Source organism: Agelaius phoeniceus, chromosome 1 (assembly GCF_051311805.1).
Source record: "Agelaius phoeniceus isolate bAgePho1 chromosome 1, bAgePho1.hap1, whole genome shotgun sequence".
Lineage (NCBI taxonomy): Eukaryota > Metazoa > Chordata > Aves > Passeriformes > Icteridae > Agelaius > Agelaius phoeniceus.
The window spans coordinates 127,300,738-127,322,264 of NC_135265.1; the positions used below are offsets into that span (position 1 = coordinate 127,300,738).

The following is a 21,527-nucleotide window of genomic DNA, read 5'->3' on the forward strand; positions in this document are numbered from 1 at the left end:
TTGTCTTTGCTGCAGGTGGCTTTTGGGGCCTCGAGGTCACTCTGTTCACAGGATCCACAGTGCCTCATGTCCCCAGAGCTGCTCTGAAGGCAGCCCCCACCAGTGCAGGGGGTTATCCAGCCTCATGTAGACAGTGTGAGGGGAGTACAAATGAAAACACTGAGAAATCTACTACCTGGGATTCACAAAATTCAGCAAGATCTGACTGGAGAGGGAGCCCTCTGTCTTTAGGACTAATGGTAGAGCATTTACCTAAGAAATGAGAGGCATGAATTGGGCTTTAGTCCAGCTCTATGGAGTTTAGCCTTTCTGTATACCCTGATCCTCAGGAGACTGAGTTTTCTGTGCATTACCTTGAGAAAAACTAGCAGATCAAGTAATTCCACTCATCCTCTTGAGGCTGGGTTCAAGCACAAGTGGCTGACATCACCAGAAAAGCCAAGCAGTAGCCATGGAGTACAGGAACCAGCTGTGCTGATTTTGGTGACCAAAGAACAAAGTGGCTTCTGGGCTCTGCCCCTGCTCCCAAGATGTGGGGGGTTTTCTCCTTTTTTATTTGTTTATTCATTTTGTTTAATGCTGTCCAATGTAAAATACATAAATAATCCTTGTAACAGGGACAAGGATTCTATGAATCCCTTCCCATTTAAGCACTGTAGCTACTGCCAGACTACTGGCACACTGCTTTTCCTTCAGGAAAGAAAGACTGCATTTTTCAGGATCTCATTCCCCTAGAGATGAAAAAGGATGTTATTACATTGTCTGTCCATTGCCAAGGACAGCAAGACAAAAGGTTGTATTCAAGTAGTTGTTGAAAAATTAAAATTGCAGTATAATTATCTTGCTCAACATTTTATTAAAGTAGCAACAAAAATTCATTACAAATTAATCCCCACAGCAGCATGCATCCGAGAATTACAAAATGCTTCTTTGGAACAAAAATTGTTCTACATTTATCAGTAGTACATTTCTCTGAACAATTTCACACTATTTATAATAAACAAATAAATAAACCAGGTGAAATGACAGAATGAAACCAGAATTACTCTGGATAGGCGAAGAAAAAATTCCCTCCAAACCAGTTGCTCTTACATAGTTTGTTAGAATTCAAATTTCCAAGATTCAACTCCCAAATTAATGAATTCAGGAGTCCAAATCACTTTGACTGAGCCAATTCACTTGCATTCTCTGTATCACTGTATCCCTGTAGTAATGAAAGAATCATGAGAAAACAAACTCTTAACAAAAAGCACAAAAGAACAAAGAAACAATTCTGTCTGAAGACGATATAAAATATGGAAAGATCATTTTCAAATTTCACTGCAATTTGTAGCAAAAAAACAACTTTTGCAACAAAAGAAACACACATAGCAGAGAAATGAATTCACTGTTGAAAGAACAATTTATATTTTCATATTCTTGAAATAGTGTTTTTTTCCATGGTGACAGTGCTCAGATCTGGGGGGCGTGTGAGAGATTTATTAATTTATTTATTTATTGTAGAATAACTTTTTAAAAAACAAACAAAATTGTCAACTTCCAAAGTTACTGATCCAAGCCTTCACTGTGTAGCTGGAGAGGTACTGCAGCAGCTCCTTCAGTCCATTTTTCCAGGTAATTGTTTTAGAAGTGATGCTAGTGAGATCTTTATCATCTGACTTGAGCCATCCTTTTCCACAGAAGCATCATAAACCCTTTCACAGCACATAGGAGCTTCTTTGATATATCCTTTGCTCTGAACTCAGGGAGCTCATGTGATAATTTGAACTAAAGTGGGTTACAAATACACCTGACCTTTCTCAGCTGCACAATTTACCTTCACTGAAGGTCCTGAAATCTCAGCATTTCAGAAAGGATGCAGCATAGCTCCCCAAGCCAGATGTGAAAGCAGCACCTCTTCTGTTACATTCTGAATAAACTTCTAACTAAAAGTCCAATAAGAATGCAATCCCTTACAGGAAAGATGTTAAATAAGGATATAGGCATGGATTTCAATATTGCTACCAATCAGACAATTCTTCCAGACTAAATGTTGCAAAGGACTTTGCTATCCACAAAATAAATATACAAAGATAGTTATATTACTGCAGTCAGTAGTTGACATCCAGCCACTTTCACTTCTAGCAAAAAAAATTGATATAATTATCAATAAATTTAAAACCATGTAATTAAAAATACATTCTCACATATATAATTTACAACATCTATGTACAAGAAAAAAGGTTGATGGCTGTTCTAAACAGAAGGGCAAACACAGAAAGAGTCACATCAGCATCATATCTGACAAAGTTTTGTAGTGTGAGCTGTACATCAGTATAAAATTAGAATGGATTTCACAACTAACATCTTTAAAGATACAGTCACATCACATTATCAGTTAAAATCACACCTTAGCTTAAATATGCAATTATACATATTGTGGTTTTGCACACAATTTTGCAATCATAATAATTTCTGTTGGCACAAATAAATATCAGAAAGAAATAATTTCATTTTTGTTATTCCCAGTGATGGTGGATACAAAGTCACCTACATGGATTTTAGCCCTTCATGAAGCATCACAAAGAATATGAGCTTAAATACCTCACTTGAGCATCTGTTGGAGCAGAGACTGAGAAAGCAGACAGTTGCTTTTTGAGCAAAAAGGCAAATAAAGGAGAGAATTCACTTCTGGTACTGTTGGTCTATAAGAGCTGTAATTCAGTCTGTGCCCTGAAAGCCTTGAGATAAAAGTGTAAGTTTTACTGTTATTATACAAACACTGAGCTCAGGTTTTACCCAGCCAGTTGTGCTCCTCATCAGACAGCCAGGTTTCCATGGAATGCCCTCTGCCTGCTGCTAGACCTGCACATCTCGCTTTTTAAGTTAGAAAAGCAACTAGTTCTAGTATCTCTTGAGAAATTCTGGAAAGCAGGGCCTCCTCTGAAAGCACTGAATAGATGCCTGGCTGAAAACAGCATGTGAAGGGCAGAGGGATTTCCAGGCACCAGCTCCACCAGTGGCCTCTGCCCCCAGCTCAGACTGGGAATCAGCTCCCAGCAGCTAAGAGCAGTCCTGGCTTCATCACAAGAGTTTGCAAAGTCAGACACAGGAACTTGCCTTTACTTTGAATGTCTCTTGCCTAAACAGCCATAAATTCCTGTGTAAGGTTCATAGATAATTTAATGTCTCTGTGACAGGTGCTTTGGAGGAAATGTTAAACAGGTCGTGGTATCTCTCCTTGGCTTTCCCTTATCATGGCAACCTGTAGCTTTAAGCAAGTGTAAGCAGTAAGATGCTATAGAACTCTGTATTTTCACATCAGGCTCTACAAAGGAAAGGCTTGCCCAAAGTGTGTGTCACAGCTACAGAATTGTATTTATGAGATTAATTGCTAGGTGCTAATTTGAGAATACATTGGTATCCTTCTCTCTGACTCTTGAGCCCTAGCCAGCTTTGCTTACTTGGCTGACACATGACTTACTCTGTCATTTTAGTTCTTCCTTCTTTTAAAGGAATCCTGGACATTGCCCTTCCAGTCCTGTGGGGGTTCAGACATCTGCACAGAAATAGACACCACTGCATGTGCCTGCCTGGTGGCCTGTGCTGCTCAGATAGACAAACCTGGCAAGCTGGGAAATGCAGAGGATTTGGGAAAGATGGCAACATGGCCTGCATGAGTCCTGCTCTGGCTCTGCTCCAGACAAAGCTCTGCCAGCTTCTGGAATTTTGTCACACCTACTCTGCTGGTTAAAACCTCCTTGCTGTTGGTCCCTTCCCTGCCCTGCCATCACTCTGCCAAGCTGGAAAGTGCCCCTGGAGCTCTGCAAAGTGAAACAGGATAAAGCAAGGATGCAGACAGAGCAGGATACAGACTGCAAAATCACAGAATCACAGAGTGAGTAAGGTTGGAAGGGACCACAGTGGGTCATCTGGTCCAGCCTCCCTGCTCAAGCAGGGTCATCCCAGGGCACATGGCACAGGACTGAGTCCAGATGGTTCTTGAATATGTACAGTCAGGGAGACTCCACAACCTCTCTGAGCAATGTTTGCTTCCTCCTTGCCATGTAGAGAATGCCCAACAGAGTCCTTTGGATGCAGCAGACATAGGTTCACAGTTTTAACACTTAAATCTGAGGCCTATCAGGGTATTTTTAGTTTGCAAATATAGCTGAATATTAGTGAAAGTAGCTTGAATTAGGGAAGTGGCTGTGTAGGCAAAACAATACTGGATAGGAAAGCCTTACAATGCTGTAGAGACTGCCTCTTTCACCCACACTGGGCAGGTTTGTGACTTGGGGATGGGGCTGTGCAGGGCAGGGAGCTGGACTCAATCATCCTTCTGGGTCTTTTCCAAATCAGACTATTCTGTGATTCTGGAAATCAGGTTTTTTACGTGTTTTTGAATATCATGTACAAATGTCATGTGCAAAATGTTCATGACACACAGGAACACACAGGTACTTTCCTGGGCTTCTGCAGCACAGAAATGAGAAAATGAACTTCTAGCAAGAACAAGAGCTGGTCTAGAGCAAAGCCAAAGCAAGACCTGATATTTTGTCTGTAGCTACATTAGGGAGACTGGCCCCAGGCTCCTTATCATGGGCCTGTGTGGGAAGAGCAGGGAAGGGGCTATGCTGGCAAGTAAAAAGCCAGCATGACTTTTCCTCTGACAACAGTTTATGTCCTGAAGTATTGCAACAGATAAACTTTAAAAACACTAAACATTTAAACATTTATAAAGTGTTATTTTTCTCTGAATTTTCCTCTCTTCCCTAGATATTATCAATATTAAAGCTCTAAACCCCTTCTAGTTCTCTTAGATACAATTGGTATTGAACCAAGATAAAAGGAGCTGTTGAAAGCCTGTTACATACTCTTCAATATCTGCCAATTTCCAACAGGATTCTGTAATAGCTGAGACTTACATTTAAAGTGGTACATCTATAAACCTGATTGCTGAAAAAGATAAGCTATTTTAAATGCTTCTTACTGACTTTTTATTTTGTTTGTTTCCTGCTGCAAATTCATTGAATAGTCTTCCTATTTCACGCTGCTCAAGGTAAAAATAAACCAAAGAAAAGAAAGATTTTGTGCTTTTTGCCATCAGACACCTGTTTATTGAAGCGTGCTGTGATGGCTGCAATGAGATTTGCACTGATGTGGGATGAGGGAGTCACTGGCAGGTAATTACTGCTATCAGCAGCAGTTTTGGTTGCTGTTGGAGGTCTCCTGGGTACTGCCCACTGCAGGCACACATTAGAGCAGCTCCTCTCCTCACCTCTCATCTTCACAGGGATCATCATCCCCTGCCCCACTCTGTGTCCATGGACATGTCCTGGCAAGCCTTGCTCATTCTGAGATCTCAGACCACTCTTCAGGCAGGTAATGGGAAGAAGGATTTAGGTATTCTCCTGGAGCCAACTCACCTGGCTAAAGTTAGGTTGTATTAAGTACTTCATTCAGTTAGCCTCAATAATATACTCTTTTTACTCCCCAAGATGCTGCATTTTCCTGTAGGGCACAGGCAGGTATGAAAAGATTTATGGTAGCTTCTGCAATTCTGTGAGTAGAAACGTCCTTACAATTCATACAGTGGGTGGGAACAGAGCATCCAAACCTCTTACATGGCTGCACACTCAGAACAAGGTGGGCTTCAGGCCTGAGAGAGAGGAGAGAAGAAGCAAAGTGAGAAAGAATATTTTACACTCTCATATAATCTGCAAAAACAAATGAAAACTAAGCCTCTTTGTAGATCCTCTATATTTTTAAGATCTAAATGCATGGGTTCACAAACAGCACTTAAGGAGTATTGTGTAAAAAAAGCATCATGAAAACAGTAATGTGCATCATCAAGAGAAGTGGGTTAAAGAGATGTGCTACTCACTACAGAATGAAAGTGCTGGTGTATTGGAAAGCCTCTCCTCAGCACCAGCTGTGTGGTTAACCCCCAGACTGAGTCAAGGGGGAAGGCACAAGAAAATGCCCCATGGCCCTCCCTGCAGCCAGCCAGAGCATGTCCAGAGGAATCACCAGCTCATCACACTCCTGCCAGATGTGGACCTGAGGCACCACGCCTGAGAACCACTTTCTGATGCTCTGCTAGAGCCCACTGTTCCTCAGAAAAGAAGGCTTAACCTGATTGCTTCTCCCCATCCTTCTGCATGCTTCAGCTCCTCCAAGTCCCCCCATGCTTGGCACAAGGCACTTTGAACACATAACTTTCCAGAGCTGGGCAGTGTCCCTCCCTGCCATGCCCTGTCTGATGCATGATCTGTCACTGCCAGCCTCTCCCAGTGCTGCCCTGGCTGAAAGCTACCCCAGCACAGCCCAGCAACGTGCCCTGGTTCTGGAGGAGCCACAGCAGACACTGAAATGTATTAACTATTACCTTGGATGACAAACAGGTATCACCAATGGACAGTTTGGCAGAGGACAGGTAGGTATTGGTAATATCTTCTAGCTCAGTGCTGAAATGATCAGAATCCTTGATGACATTATAATTTAGGGCCATGCTGTAACTGGCAGGTTTCTTCTCCTGCTTCTGCTGGTAGTTGCACAGTTTCCTGAAGGCTGCTCTGAATTTCTGGGACATGAGATTGTAAATGACAGGATTGATGGCACTATTTAAATAAATACAGATTCTGCAAAATAGCAGGAACCAGTTTTCCTGGAAGGGCCTGGAAAGAAAGGAGTTGACAACAACCAGGGTGCGGTAGGGCATCCATAGGAATGCAAATAGGATCACAACCACGGCCAGCATTTTGGTAACCTGAGGGAACACAGAGAGAGACAGAAGAGGGGCAGAAGGTCAGTACTCCCCTTGGCATGAACATGTGCATTCTTACACCTCTAGGGCCAAACCAAACCTCTGGACAGATCCTTCAGTAGGAATTTCTGATGAATATTTGATTCAGAAAGGTTTTATACAGTCGGAAGTACAAAAACCTTGGCTTCAAATTTTTCCTAGTTTTTGTTAAATTACTCTTTCCAGATGATATCCCAGTAAGCTAACTGTTGTAGACCTCAGACATTTCCACTTCTTATTCTGGAAGAAGGTGTTGATTTAAATGGGAAAAAAAGGACAAAGAGTATTTTTTTCCCAAACACATTATATCTCTCCACCTTTAGACTAGTATAGCCTGTAGAGTTACTAAACATAAAGCCTTTTTAGGTTATCTGGTTTAACAGTCAGCCTAAAACAATTTCCCAAAGCCAAAAATAAGGAAAAAATGAGAACAATTAGATTAATTTATTTTCCTCAAATCCTCAATATTTAATTAGATCTTCATCATTTGATATTTACTCTGAAAAGCCAAATAAAGTTTACAGAGCCAGGGAAAAAAGGATTATCAATAAAACTTGATTGTTATAAGAACTTTATTCTATTATGTAATTTTCTTTAGAAAAAAGAAAACAACCTTTGGGAATACCCAGGATACCTGAAAGGGAGTGAATGAGAAATAATATTTTAAAAAATCCACTTTAAAAGTAGTCTTTCTTTTGTAAATAATTTAATTCTGATGTAGACAGTATTCAACAGTCTCTACATTAAAGAAAGTTTGAAAGGTATTAATAAAGAAAGTAGAAAGCACACAGAAATGTGATATGGGAGGATATGCTGGCACACCTTCATGGAAGTCAGGAGATGACTTGGTTAACTGTGTGAAATAGAAAGTATTGGCACACATTTTGGTGAGCTAGGACTGTTTCTTCTGATTGTGCCTTTATAAGAGTTTCCATAGGAAATAACTCCACTAAGATCACTCACACATGCTAGTTTTAGAATTGGGCTTTAGGTTGAAGTTGTGAGTATATAATTCTATTGTCTTCTGACCAGATATGCTCATTATATAAAAACCTGCCATCACAGTCCCTAATGAATGTAATGAATTTCTCCTATCTTTCTAGAAAGACACACTTTTAAGCCAATTTGTTTGGTTTGTTATAGGTATTCTAATAAAGAATGTGATGAAAATCAAAGATACTCTACAAATTGATGTATCTTTATCTGTTTATTGGTCTTTGAATGTGCATATTCAAAGGCTGCAATTTTATCTTAGTTCTTCCCTCACCCTTATTTTTGTTTTCTCTACAGCTGTGTTCAGTGGGAGTAAAAAATAATGAGAAGTGAGACTGAGAAATGAGACTGGGAAATGCTATCTATCTCCTTTTTTGTCACTTGACTGATACATTTCATTATGACTTCTACACTGTTTTTGTTTTCTAATTTTCTGAGCACAGTCATTGTAATAGAGCAAAATACAAACATGAATGTTCCAGGTAACTCAAAGGATGATCTCTCCTTATCTCCACTTCTGAAAGGGCCATGCCATGAACATGGTAGCAGGGAGAGAGTTGACCCAGTACTGACCCATTCTGGCTCTCATCCCTCCAGTTCAGCTCCAGCCTGTGCCTCCAAAATGAGCAAATCCATTCAGTGGAGTACAATCATTCACTGTAGAAAATAATCCACATTTAAAGGAAGAAAGCCACCATTTGTGGAGCCTGGGTGAACAATGGGACAGAGCCAAACCAACAGATGTATTCCATCAGCTCAGGCATTCAGGGCATAACAGCCTACACATGCATCAGAGTACTTTGCTACCAGAAGCTCAGCAGGGCACTCCACTATGGTACCTACCAGTCATTGGCAATTTACATTTCTTTCAGGAAAAAATTGCTCAGAGGATCATTTGCAGTGTTGCAGCTATCAGCTTGAGTCTGGACTAGAAGTAAATTATTCTTACTGTCAAGGAGGGGGTAATCCAGAGTGACACAATTAACACTGTACAGCAGTAAAAAAAGACTATTACTGCTCAAGTGACTGTATCCCATACACCACAAATACATATATATATATATATATATAAATATGTATGTTTGTATGTATGTATGTATGTAGTGTGAAAATTATTAGCTGAATTTGTGTATATTGGCATTTGGATGCACATTTTCTTTTTAACACCATAAGCTTCTACTGCTGGAAATGAAGCACTCTGTAGAGCTGTTTTTCATTCTGCTCAGGTCAATGAACCAACTCATGTACTCATATGCCTTCACAGAGTCTACATGCAGTGCAAGAGAAGAGGCAGAGCCCATGGGTGGCATCTCTTTGGTGGCATCTCTTGGTGGTTCAGTCCATGCAGGACAATGAGGAGAATTCACTATAATTTTTAACTGTCTGCAATACATATCCTTGCAGAGCTGCCAAAAATAACAAACTTCTCACAAGGTCACCATTGCCTGTCAGAAATTCAGTTTCCTGATCCATCTGACCAGCTGTGGTTGTCTCTGGGACACACGATGAGGCCCTGAGTTCAGGTAGTTATTTGCTCATTGGTAAATCCTCCTTAGTCTGGCTCTGGAGTGGTTCCACCTACCTCAGACCATGACCTATGTGCAAAAGGCAGCAGTTCTGAGGAGGTGCTCTGGCAAGGCTTACTTAGTCCCAGCATGGGGATTGTCACCCCACTGCAGGGTGAGGCACCACTCAGGGCTTCTGACACAAATTCACCTCAACTTAAAAAATGTTCAATTAAAAAAAATGTGTTATAGGTCAACCCATTATCTAAATACATGACTGAGGCCAAAGCTTCATTCTTATCCACACTAAAAGTCTTTATTGCTGAACATAAGTTGTTTAGAGGAAAGTTTGGTCCTCTTTGTTTAAGCAAAATGCCATATCCTTTTTCAAATCACTTCATATGAAACAAAACATATATTGGGAAGAGGCTAATTATTTTGATATCAGTGGAGTGCTAAGAGGACACATTTTAAAAGAACATGTTTTTTATTACCTGTGAGCATACCAAAGCTCCCTGAAAGCAGCAGCACTACATCCTCAATTCACTGCTCAGGTGAAAGCAAACACACTGATTGCTCTTTTCTTGTGGATGTGCACTGTCCTATGCTCAGGGTACAAATTATTCTTAGTTAGGGAGATTGAAAACATGGTAAAAAGACTTTGAGCAATTTCAGCCTAGTCCAAATTTCAAGTGTAGTTTGAATGATAACAAAAGAACTTCAGATTGAATATGGTTCTGCCTGTATATAAACATTCTTCAGGCCCTATCTTTTTATTTCTGAGGATGCTCTAAAGAATATTTAAAATATGTATTACTAAACAGAGTCCCAATATTTTAATTCTGAACTAGTATCCTCTTTTTCCTCCCTGCTCCAAAACCTTCTTATTCTAAGGAAGGGTTTTTATTAAACATTTTTATTATCCTGATACAAACAGTTTAGTATTGCTTCCTTCTCCTTTGAGTACTAATCTTTCTTACACTGATAGTAAAAGCAATAGTCACTCTGGTGTTTTAAAGCATGTAATAACATCTTTCTTCTTGTGCCTGGTTGTGTTCATTGCAACACACAGAGATTGCATATCCCAGTCCATGATTTCCTAATCAAAAAGAGGTTGTGCAATAAGAAGGAGAATTAAATAAATAGAAGGATTAAGGTCTTGATATACTAACACCACAAGTGAAACGAAGTGATAAGATTGAGGATTTCATGTAAGCCGTGTAAAACTTATCTGGCACTGCAAGCTGGAATCTGTGCTTGTTGTGCTGTGAGAGAACAGAAGGATTTCTCTGGTGAGCAGGTCATGACTGCAACACTGCCCAAGAGAGGACTTTCTCTAGAGGGTCTGCCTGCTATTCCTGACCATGATAGCCACGATGACCTTAGATTGGATTGGACTAATCAAGTAACCTTGTGAGATACACATACTGTTAAGTGAGCTGGATTCCATCTCAAGTTTAAACCAACATGTTTGCTGTGTAAGGCTGCATTTATTTTTCTCAGTCACCTTGATATCTGAGGAAAGTAGGAATTCCTTTGGGGAAAGTATGAAACCTTCATGCAAACATACAATTCAGTATTCATGCTATAAATGGAAAACCAAAAAAAATCTGTGATCTGTGGGCTGCAGGACCCACACTGAAACAGAGGAAAAGGGTGAGAAGGAAGGAATGACAAGGGACCAACCTGTGCAACCTGACTGCAGCACTCTCTGGCCCCACACTGCTGGTGGCTGCAGGGAAGGGACTGAGTGTAACTTGTGGCTATAACAACGGGCAATCAATTAGCACTATTAATTTTCCCCAAGTTGAGTCTGCACTGCCCAATAACTGATAGTTTGTTTGCCTGTCCTTGTCTTGGATCATGAAGAATAGGAGCACTTCCCATTTTCTCTCCCATTCTCAGCTGGAGCCAATCCCCCTATAGAAACATGCATATGTTTATTTTCATAGAATTGTTCTTGGATAAATATGAGAACTCCTACAGAAGTAGGAAGTTCACACCATATTTTCAGACACCTTTTCTACAGATCACATGCTGGATATTGTACACTCCTCAATCCCTGTAGTGCAGCACAGGTCCAGGAAGACACAGAGTTTCACATTTTAGCAGAACTCACTGTGAGGCCAGACTGTATTGTCAGCTATATGTGTTCTTGTCAGCATGGCAGGAAATTTTCTTCTTTGTGTCTTAATAACTGTTGAGATTCTAGATTTTTTTTTAATATGTACTTGTTTTTTCACCTTTACTCTTGTTTTTCTTGTTTTTTACACCATTGCCTATATTTGCATGTTGCTATTATACAAAAAATATTACTAGTTGTGCCACGCTATCCTTGCTTTGCTTCCTGTGTTGTACTATATGCAAATTCTAGCTTTACTCAAAATGAAGCTGCTTTAAGCAATCAGGTTGCTTGGGCTTTTAGAGAAAGTCTTGCTGTCTTTACAAGACATAAAAGATATCACATTATAATCTTCACTTTTTGGTTTCATAACAGTGTCCATATTCATCAGTGTTCAATGTAAAAGATTTGTTTGATTTTCAAGTGATACTGGCACATGTAATCAAGTATAAAGTGATATTAACTTGAAGAGCAGGTTATCTTCTTCTACTAATTAATGGACAAAGAAAAACAACATTAAACACTTCCTGACTATTAACTATAATTGGTGTCATAATTAAATTTAACCTAGCCCACGTATTTGTGTTGTGTGTTTCCAAGCATAGCTCTAGTGCTCTCTGAGGGCTCAGGGCTCTAGAAGGCAGCTCAGTTAACTTTTGAGGTTTTTGCCATCTCTGTGATAGGAGAACATGGTCCCTCTCATAACAGTAGCAATTGAAGCAAAATAAGAAGAATATAAAGAATAAGAAGAATATCCCCAGAGCCATCTGCAAAAGATGCACCCTGTGTTTCCTATCACTGCACCAGCTGAGCTGCCTGCTGCACATCATGTGGTTTACTGCAAACAGCCAGCAATTAATCTGCTCACTATATTCCACTGGTATTATTACACACAGCAGCATACATATTCAATAATATAAAAAGAAGCTAGTCAAACCTATGCCTCAGTTTTGAGCCATAGGTACAAAAAAATATTTTCTGAAAGACAGAGAAACAAAGATATTTAGCATTTACAAAGCAATTTAGATACAGACTTCCTTAAACAGACTTTTTACAGGAGAGTTAGAGACAGGAAAATTTACATCTTGACTGCATTTGCTGAGTGACATAGTGCTTTAGCTGGGACTCAGCCTCAGTGTCCCAAACTCCCAGGATAGTTCCTTCCCTTCAAATCTCAAAAATAAGTCAAGAGTCACTTTGTATATTTGGCAAGATTACTAATAATCTGTAATGTAAGGAAATTATAGTTGAAAATGTTTCCATCCTATCTGACACTTCCTAATTGCTTTCTGATATAGGAAATAAAGTACTGTTTTGTTTTGGTTTGTGGTTTTTTTTTTGATCCTTGCAGTAGGTAATAATGTACAGGCAAGAAAAAAATGTATTTTTATGTATATGTGTATGTATCACTGATTTTAAACTTGACTACTTAAAAAAAAGGAAGAATGGAAGAATGTATTTTACCTCTTTCCACAGCTTCAGACAAGTGAGCTTTAAAACAAGTTGTTTAGGTTTCAGAAAGCCATTTCAAATAGTTGTTCCTACCTGCCTTCGAGAAGCAATAGTGCTATTGAAACTCCTGTTAGTCATCTTGGAATTCACAGGCTTGCTTTGGTGAGCCACATCATTCCTCCAGGTCTTAGAGTTTTCTTTTGGGTCTGAAGGGATGGGGTTCAGGAACAGTATTCTAGCAATCAGGCCATAGAGCACAGTCGCCAATACCATTGGCACAACATAAAATATACCAAAGTCCATCATGTAGATAGGAGAGTAATAGCTCCTGGAGACCTTGTAGCCACAGGACACAACAGTGGTCTCTTTGTAGGCTACTGTATTAAGGTCTAGCAAGAAAAACCAGAGCATACAGTATATGGAGGTGAAAGCCCAAACAAAAACAATGATCTTTTTGGCTCTTGAAAAAGTGCAGAGGAATTGAGCTTTGATTGGGTGGCAGATGGCTATGTACCTCTCAATGGTGAAGGCAGCGATGGAAAAAGAAGAAGCGTTGATTCCCAGGTACTGGAGATAAGTGATGCAGAGGCACCCAACGTAGCCGTACACCCAGGATCTGTACAGGCTCTCTGTGATATTGGGTAGTCCTGCAGCCACAAGCACCATGAGATCTGCCATGGCCAGGCTCACCAGATAGCAGTTAGTGGGAGTTCTCATGTGCTTCGTTCTGAGGACCACCAAAACCACCATGATGTTGCCCACGATGCCCAGCCCGCAGATGAGGAGGACCAAGAGGATGGTGACCACTTGGTATTCGGCTGTAATGATCTCCTGGCTCGATAGTGGCAGCCCAGTCTGGTTCTGCTCGTCTCCTGTGCCATTCTCCATCTTCACCAGCCCACTGCTGCTTCTGCCAAGCACTCGATCTCAGCACCTGCTCTCCATGGTCCCCTGCAAAAGGGTCACTGGAGCAGAGTGTGGGTGAGCTGGGTGCAGCCCCAGAACACGTTCTCCATGTAGGCACAGTCCCATTCCTGTGCCGTCCTCCACTCCCCCTACAGCATCTGAACTTTCAGTCTTTGTAAAGTCAACTATGGGACGGGTTAGTCCCTCTAAGGCCCCAGCTCACTTGCACAGGCTAAAAGGCTGTTTCCTCACAGCTGCTTTGAGGCATTCACGCACAGCCAGCCCGTGGAGGTGGAAGTCTCCTGCCTGCAGTGGCAGGGAAGCGCAGCCCCTGCTCTGCCAGCAGCTGAGCCGCCCCGCGCTCCGGCAGCGCCGCTGGCCAGGAGGAGCCGCCGCGCTCCGAGGGTGGAGACAGCAGCGGGAGGCGAAACCAGAGGATTCGTGAAGGTTTTCTGCTCCACGCCGCTCTCCCTCTCTGCTCTCAGGCAGCTATCATGACAGCATCGATCGCATTGATCCGCGCTGGCAAACAAAGGAGAGCTGGCTGGCAACAAAATTGCACTGATTTTTAAAATTCTGACTGCTGCCATACCCTTGTGAAAAGTAATGGCTATTTACATTTGCCTCCTGCTTTGCAAGGAGTCCCTTCAGGGTTTTACAGAAGCAAATGCATCCCAGCTCTTGAAAATAGCAGGAAAAAATGTAGGGGTCTTTTTTACTTAATAGAAAGTTCTGTTCAAAACCTCTACCACTACAGCTGTCATCACTCCTGAGTCCTTTCAACTCTTTTGAATCGCAGCAGAGCAACAATAAAATGATCACAACACAAATTGCTTCTTAACGAGATCAGTCACACAGGCACTCGTGTGCATGCACACAACACAATGTCACTAATCTACCACTCTTTGCCCAATGTACATTCTCCTCTGATTGAATAAACTCCTCCATGGTCAGTCAGGTTGTGTAAAACCACAGACAAATCAAAGACTGGTGGAAATAACTGTTTTGAGCAGTGCAGATGAAACCCTACCAATTCAGTAGCTCAGCTGCACCTGGAGACTGCACTTTCCTGTCTCACTTGCTATCTAAATGCATTAGTGAGAAAAACAATAGCAAACCCTTCTGTAAGGCTCTGTGAAAGTGCCCTTGTCAGCTCCCAAACACAGTCTCTCAGCCCACCACTTCTCCTTATGCTACTGTGTTAAAAGTTGGAAGAGCAAACTTGTCTTAAAATCCCTTATTTTTCTGCATTAAGGGCAATTGGTTTTGCTCTTTGCTCAGGAAGCAAAAGGTTCAGCAAAATAAAATGTTGCACAACTGAGGAAAGGCATCTTGGATTTCAGAACAGACTGTAGTGTTTAGCACTGGCACATGTTTGCAAAACTAGGACTTTAAGTAGACTTAAACAGGTGGTGACAAAAAGAGAGTATCACCTGAATGAGAGCTGAAAATCAGACTCAAATAATTCCAGAGGTTTGAAGCCACTCAGTTAATGTTTTCCAGCCATTTTTTCCATTTGCCTATGTTGTGATCACATACTTTTTATCTGTAGATCCAAGAATACTTAATGAAGTAAAGCAAATATAATTTTTCCTGTTTAATAGATTAATAAACAGGGGTGAAAAGAATTAGATAGTTTTGCCAGTGATCTTGGCCTGTGGGAAAATGCAGGTTGCTGATTACTTGACCAACAGTATATCAGCAGAAACATATAATCTTGATTGTCCTTCATACCATCTGCAGATCCTGTTATTTTGGACACAGCTGAAGGAGGAAGGTCAGTATTACTGTAATGCCTGGGTGTCATAAAGAATATTACTTCCAGCCCCTCTACACTCCACAACATTTTATCCTTCAAAATGGACAGCTTTCCCCTTCCATGCTTTTAAAGCTGTGTGACCATAGTGGGGGCAGCCCCTGATGTTCAAGCCTGCAGTATAAATAGCACCACAAGGGAGCCCAGGACTGAGAGATCACAGAGTTGGTGTCAGCACTCAGGGACCCAGCAAGGCACTGAATCAGAGATTCAAACCAGGAAACTGAGAGAGATGGCTCTGTGGATAAACTCCTCAGTCCTCAGGGACCTCAGCTGAATTAAAAGTTTTTGGCACCTCCATAGACTGATTCCTCCTTAAGGGGTGACTGATGCCCTTCTGCCACACCGTCACACAGTGAAGTCTTGCTGCTCCTGTTTCTGTATATCCTGCTGGCTTATGGAGGCAACCTGCAGGTTCTGATTTGGCCTGAGAATCAGCACATCTGAGAGCACGAAAGTGTTTGCAGTGCAGGAACTAATGGCTGAGGACATGGCATGCAGAGAAGCTGTGGAATATTTAAAAGACCAGGATTTTGAAGTAAATATTGGAGCTCTGGAAGATGTACAAGACATGTATTATCTGATGGTTGCCTCATTCTTCTGCATCTGCTTCTGGTCTGTGTCTATTATTCTAGAGAGACGATGGACGGTCTTGTCTCAGTCACTTTTTATGAGTTTTTATCAAGTGCTGCATTCTGGTCGTGAAAAAGGTATAGAGTTGTCACTGTATGGCTACAAGGAAATAAATCTACAGAAGGCATTCAGAGGATTTAATCAAAAGCAAAATTTTAAGTATTTTATCAAAAAGTAAGTATTTTATGAAAATACTATCAGTATTAACATACTAAAACATTAACATACTACCAGTATTAACACAAGCAAACATTTCCCTTTTCATAAAATACTTCCACAACCTACAATGTTTGTATAAAACCTGCAGTAATTGCAGAAGGAATTTCAAGACTGAAAATATAAATTCCATGTAATTAGAGCATCTGGTGCTGTGGATTTTGCTGAAACATCATTTGATTCACTTTGCCTGATACATTCAAATTATCCTTTCAACATGATTATCAGTCGGATTCAGATACTGAATCTGGGAATCAGTACAAGACCAATCTTTTCTCCCAGTTGATGCTGTGCTAATGCAATTCTCAAAATATGGTGGCTAGTTTCACAAGCAGCTCAGCATGAATACATGCAGGCCTGGCAGCTGTGCCAGGGAAATTTTGACAGAAGGTGGCCCAGAGACTGCTGTGAAACTTTTACTGCATATTTGTTACTCCATTTTATGGCTGTACCTGTTGGTCCAGCATCAGCTGACATTGCATGTAGAAATGAGGACAGACACAGTTTGCAAGTTGACAACAACAAGCAGAAAAACAAACCCTGGAAAAATGCTCACTTTTGCCAATGCATCTCTTTTAGTCCAACTGTTGGGGCAGGAGGGAGAGGGGAAGGCATGTTGACACCACCTGGTCTATGTACACTTAGCCAACAGTATCCTTGTCCAAATTGTTTTCCCATTTGTCTCAATTAAAATGTGTCTCTGCTCACTTGAGTCACAACTAACCCATAATAAATTGCCTGATAACATTAAGTGCACACTGAGGTGGAACAGTGAATCATTCTAAACAGTTTACTGCACTATATATAAATTATTCTTAATTATTTTTCTCTAACTCAGTTCACTTCCCCAGTGGGCCTTTTCTGTTTTGATAAACAACTCAAAAAAAAAAAAAAAAAGGCACTTTCACAGTCTATTCCCTCCTGTACTCAGGATTCATAAAAAATCACAGCTAAGTTGGATTCTTTACTCTGTGTCCACCTCTGATGGAGCACAGAGCACTTACTGCTGTACAAGTATTTCCAAGGCTGCATTTTTTGAGGACAGAAGCCATCATTGGTAATTGCTTTATTACTATCCAGAGGCTGGCTTTTAAAGTTTATAACTGGCTACTGGCATGATCAGCTCCAAATGTGTTTGGGAGATTTACACTTGACATGGTTAAATGCTGTAGGAACTGTGGTCAGCTAGAATTTATTGTCCTATACCTGCTGTGCCACCCAGCTGTGCTTTTGTGCTGATGTAGTGAACCCGTGGAAAAGTGTTTGGTTTGTGGGAGAAACCTGCACCTGGAAAAGCCTCTTGTAACTAAAGATTGTGAGGGAACCAAACATATCTTCTGTGAGATAAATCTCATTACCAAGGCAGGGATCCTTCTTTCTAACTCATTTTTTTGTTGCCTGCCAATGGAGAATGCTGAACTACTGCTGGGTGGGTTTTCCAGACATGTCCAAGTGGTTTAGGACTTATGATGAGGTGGAGATCATAACTGTGTCTGACAAATGCTGTTTGATTTAAAGGCTTTTAATCTTCATAAGAGTCTAAATCGTGTATCAAATGTGAGGGGTTTTGCATACTTCTTTTCTTTTAGTCTTCATCTTGGACTGGTATGGGCTCAAGGTAAGTGATAAGAAATCTTAATTTACTTGTTCTGAAAAAACAGCTGCCACAAAAAGTATGAAAAATGGATTTAAGCAATAAGCTGGCTCACATAGGAAATTTTGTTTATCTCTTGCCTGTCAACAAGGTCACTGGATACTGTGGTTTGTTGAGACAGATCTGGGATCACATGGCAAAGGAGGCTGGAAGAACTTTAAGAGGGCTGCTCTTTTTTTCCACTAATTTCTATCAGCTGGGGTGGAGATAAAGTGTATAAGACCCTTATGAAGGAGCAGGAAATTTGCCAGGATAAATATAGAAAAATCACCCAAAACAAAAATTAAAAATGGATGAGGAAGACTGCTTTTATGGATTTTTTTATCCCTTAATTATTTGCATTCCCTTCAACTTCTCCTCTTAAGGGACTATCAGCTAAGCCATAATTACCACTGAAAGGTGATCTGAAGAAAGAGGAGGTGCAGTTCAGTAGGAAAAAACACAAAGTGGTTCACTTTGGCAGGAGCAGGCAAGTACCCAGCTCTGTAGAAACTGCTCATCTGACCCCAAGCCATGCAACCATCAGTACGAAGGTTGATGAGAAGATGATGTGAAATCCAACTTTCATCCAAAGTGTATCAGTAGAAGCTGGGCATTCTCCTAGCTTACATGATGTCTTTCCATCCCTTTAGCACAACTATAATGCTATTTGATAATGCATCATTTCAGAGAAGAAAACGTATATGGTCAAAGTCTGCTTTGTGCATATATTTCATACACGTACTTTGGATTAAAATTGTTGGCCCTATTTTAAAAAAACACCATGGAAAGTCTTCTTGATTATGGACAAAATTTAGATTATAATTCCAAATTCTTAAAAAAAATTTTAAAAAAATTAATTATGCTGGAATCTCATTCTTTAAGGTTCAGATTCTCTGAGCAGACTGTGTTGTATGCATTAACACCAATTGCTTATACAAGAGATCCAATGTTTGAAACAAATGAAAAACATAACTGCCTAAAAGATCAAAGCAGAGATCTGGTATTTTTGGTGGTTATAAGTTTTAGATCTCACAGATCCCACAGTTTTACTTCAAGGACAGAACTTCCTAGTTCCTATGTAAAGCCAATTTTCTGTCATCTCTTTGTGTCTCTAGAGAGCCTCAAGAGAAGAGAATAAATACTAATTCTACCATGACCCTAAACAGAGTTTTTTCATAAAGATTATGGTTGCTTGTCTATTATTCTAGGGGATAAAGTAATGAATGATCAGACAGAATTTCATTACATTCATTTAAATTTGTAGTAGAAAGATTTGTCATAATTCAGCACAGTACCAGCTTTTTATGCTCAGAAGAAAAGCAACACAAGGATATTAATTCACTCATTAAGATACTATATTTTTGATATTGTTTAATGCAAATTCTTCCTAGCTGTGAAAATTACTCATCTCACCTTGATCACCAACAGGCAGTTTGGCATATCTGTAATGAAATTTTCAGTGGGTTTATCATGATAATCTGGGAGTTGGGAAGGAGGTTGGCTCACTTGGTATTGCAAAGCAATTGACAGCTAAGCACTTTTTTCCTTGATGAATTAATAATTAAAAAAAAATCTTAGAAAAAAGTAACAGAAAAGCAGTGTCAGGGACAGCAACTCTTAGCTCATGCATTATCAGGATGAGTCCAGACCAAGCACCGTCCAGTAGCTCTCCAAGTATGGAGGGGGAACATCAGATCAGTTTGAGTCTTCTGGGTCCAGATCCCTAATTGATGTACAGCTTGGTAACTTCTTCCTAACCAGCAATGAAAAGCTGAGTAATACCCAGCAGCATGTAACATCTGGTGTTTGACTGACACCAGGTGTGCTCAGCTGGGCTGTTGATCCCTGTATCCATGGCAGAAGGGGTGAGCTCCCCATGTGGAAGATGGGAGCTGTGATCCCAGCAGTGTCTTTGCTGCAGCATGGTAAAAAGCCTCAGGGAAGGTTTCTGTCAGTCTGAGGTGGTTGGTTATGGTGGCTGGTTGTTGGAGTACAACATGGGGCAGGCTGAAAGCTGTTTGTTCAAATATAAGAATACAATCTGATGTTGTACAGCCTCAGCTCCATGTTGTGTGATTTATTGTGTAAAAGGCAGTGGAAAATTGGTTTATACCCTGATTTCTTGCACCCACTTCCATCAGTAGATGGGAGCATTGCTGGAAGGACACAGAACTACTGCTATAGCTGATTAAAGTGATCTCTAGGAATGTTTCATGTAGAAACAAATACAACCAGGATGACTGAAACAACTTCCATTTCTTTTTTTTTTCAATCATAGTAAAGTACTTTTGTTGGGAAGAAAAAAAACCCCAGCAGTTGCATATTATCATTTCAAAATGTTGAAAAATTTTTAGTAATTCAGAAAAGAATCATGTTCCACAGTTGAAAATGTAAATCTGTTTGTTCATAACATCTGAGCTTCATAAAAGTTTTGAAAAGGGCTGCTTTTATTTCACTTCAGTGAATCTTTCTGGGCATGTTTGCTCTTTAATGCAAACAGTGAATCACAAAATCATTTACCCATTTAGATTTAGAAGTAGAACAAACAGTAGAATTGGAAATGCAGTAAAGTAGAGCCAGTGAGTGGTTGTTAGAGTTAGGGTGAGTCCATGGCAAATGATGCAGGAATGCCTTCTCTTGAGCCTGTACCAAATTCAAATCTAGCCAGCTGATTTTCATTCTGGTATGAGAAAGAGGCTTGTGCCTCTCCTGTTCCTCTGTTCAACCTCAGTAATTCTCAAAGGCTTTAATGAACATCTGACACATTTGACAGACAGGTTATCAATCTCGAGTAAATTAAGCCTGGCAAATATTACAAGTATGTACATGAAGGACAGAAGGTTACAGATGTGTCTGGAATGGAGTAAGTTGAGAACAAGGGCATCAGGAAAAAAATACAGGGAAGAACTATTACACACACCATAAAATAGAGGAGAAACTTGGATCAGAATTCATGCCTCATTAGATACCAGAGAATTTAACCAAAAGATGCATTTCTGCAAAGAGCTAGCTACTTTTTTCTGTTGCTCTGACAATTACTCCCTTGATTTTGTAAGTGTAGGTTTGATAAATTTGATGAGATGTGCAATCTTAAGGGCAAGGCAGTGACTTATCTGTGTGAAACAGCTAATTAAAACCACCACAATGATATCAGAGGATCAGAGGGAAAAATTACCGAAGTTATTAATTAGAGATGAGCAAATAGGTCTGAATCAAAACCTACTCAAGCAGTAACTCTGTGGGATAAAGCCAAAAAAATGCTGATTCCTTCCAGGAGATTTGATTTTGTTCACTTTTAATCTTTTATTGCTTAGAATGCAGCATTGCAAAAAATGGCAAGTTTGGTCCTTTTGGACTTCATTCACTTCTGCTGTAATTATATTGGGAATGAGCAGTGAACATGTAGCTAACATGAAAATAGCTTTACTTCATTGTATTACACCATGGTTATAATAATGTCC

At 40.3% G+C, this 21,527-nt stretch overlaps 1 protein-coding gene across 1 annotated transcript; it reads right to left on the bottom strand.

Moving 5' to 3' along the window:
- Positions 1–836: 836 nt before the first annotated feature.
- On the bottom strand, positions 837–14,258 carry TRHR (thyrotropin releasing hormone receptor). The gene is made up of 3 exons (XM_077186884.1): positions 12,953–14,258; positions 6,371–6,751; positions 837–5,641 (listed from the first exon to the last, which is right to left on the bottom strand). The coding sequence occupies exons 1-3, from the start codon at positions 13,745–13,747 to the stop codon at positions 5,636–5,638; spliced, it is 1,182 nt and encodes a 393-aa protein (XP_077042999.1). The 5' UTR covers positions 13,748–14,258; the 3' UTR covers positions 837–5,635.
- Positions 14,259–21,527: the final 7,269 nt, after the last annotated feature.

Excerpts from the sequence above, each read along its gene's own strand:
- TRHR (XM_077186884.1), bottom strand. The coding sequence starts at position 13,747 with ATGGAGAATGGCACAGGAGACGAGCAGAACCAGACTGGGCTGCCACTA. Across the intron at positions 6,752-12,952 it reads CTATTGCTTCTCGAAGGCAG|GTTACCAAAATGCTGGCCGT; the intron begins GTAGGAACAACT and ends GTGTTCCCTCAG.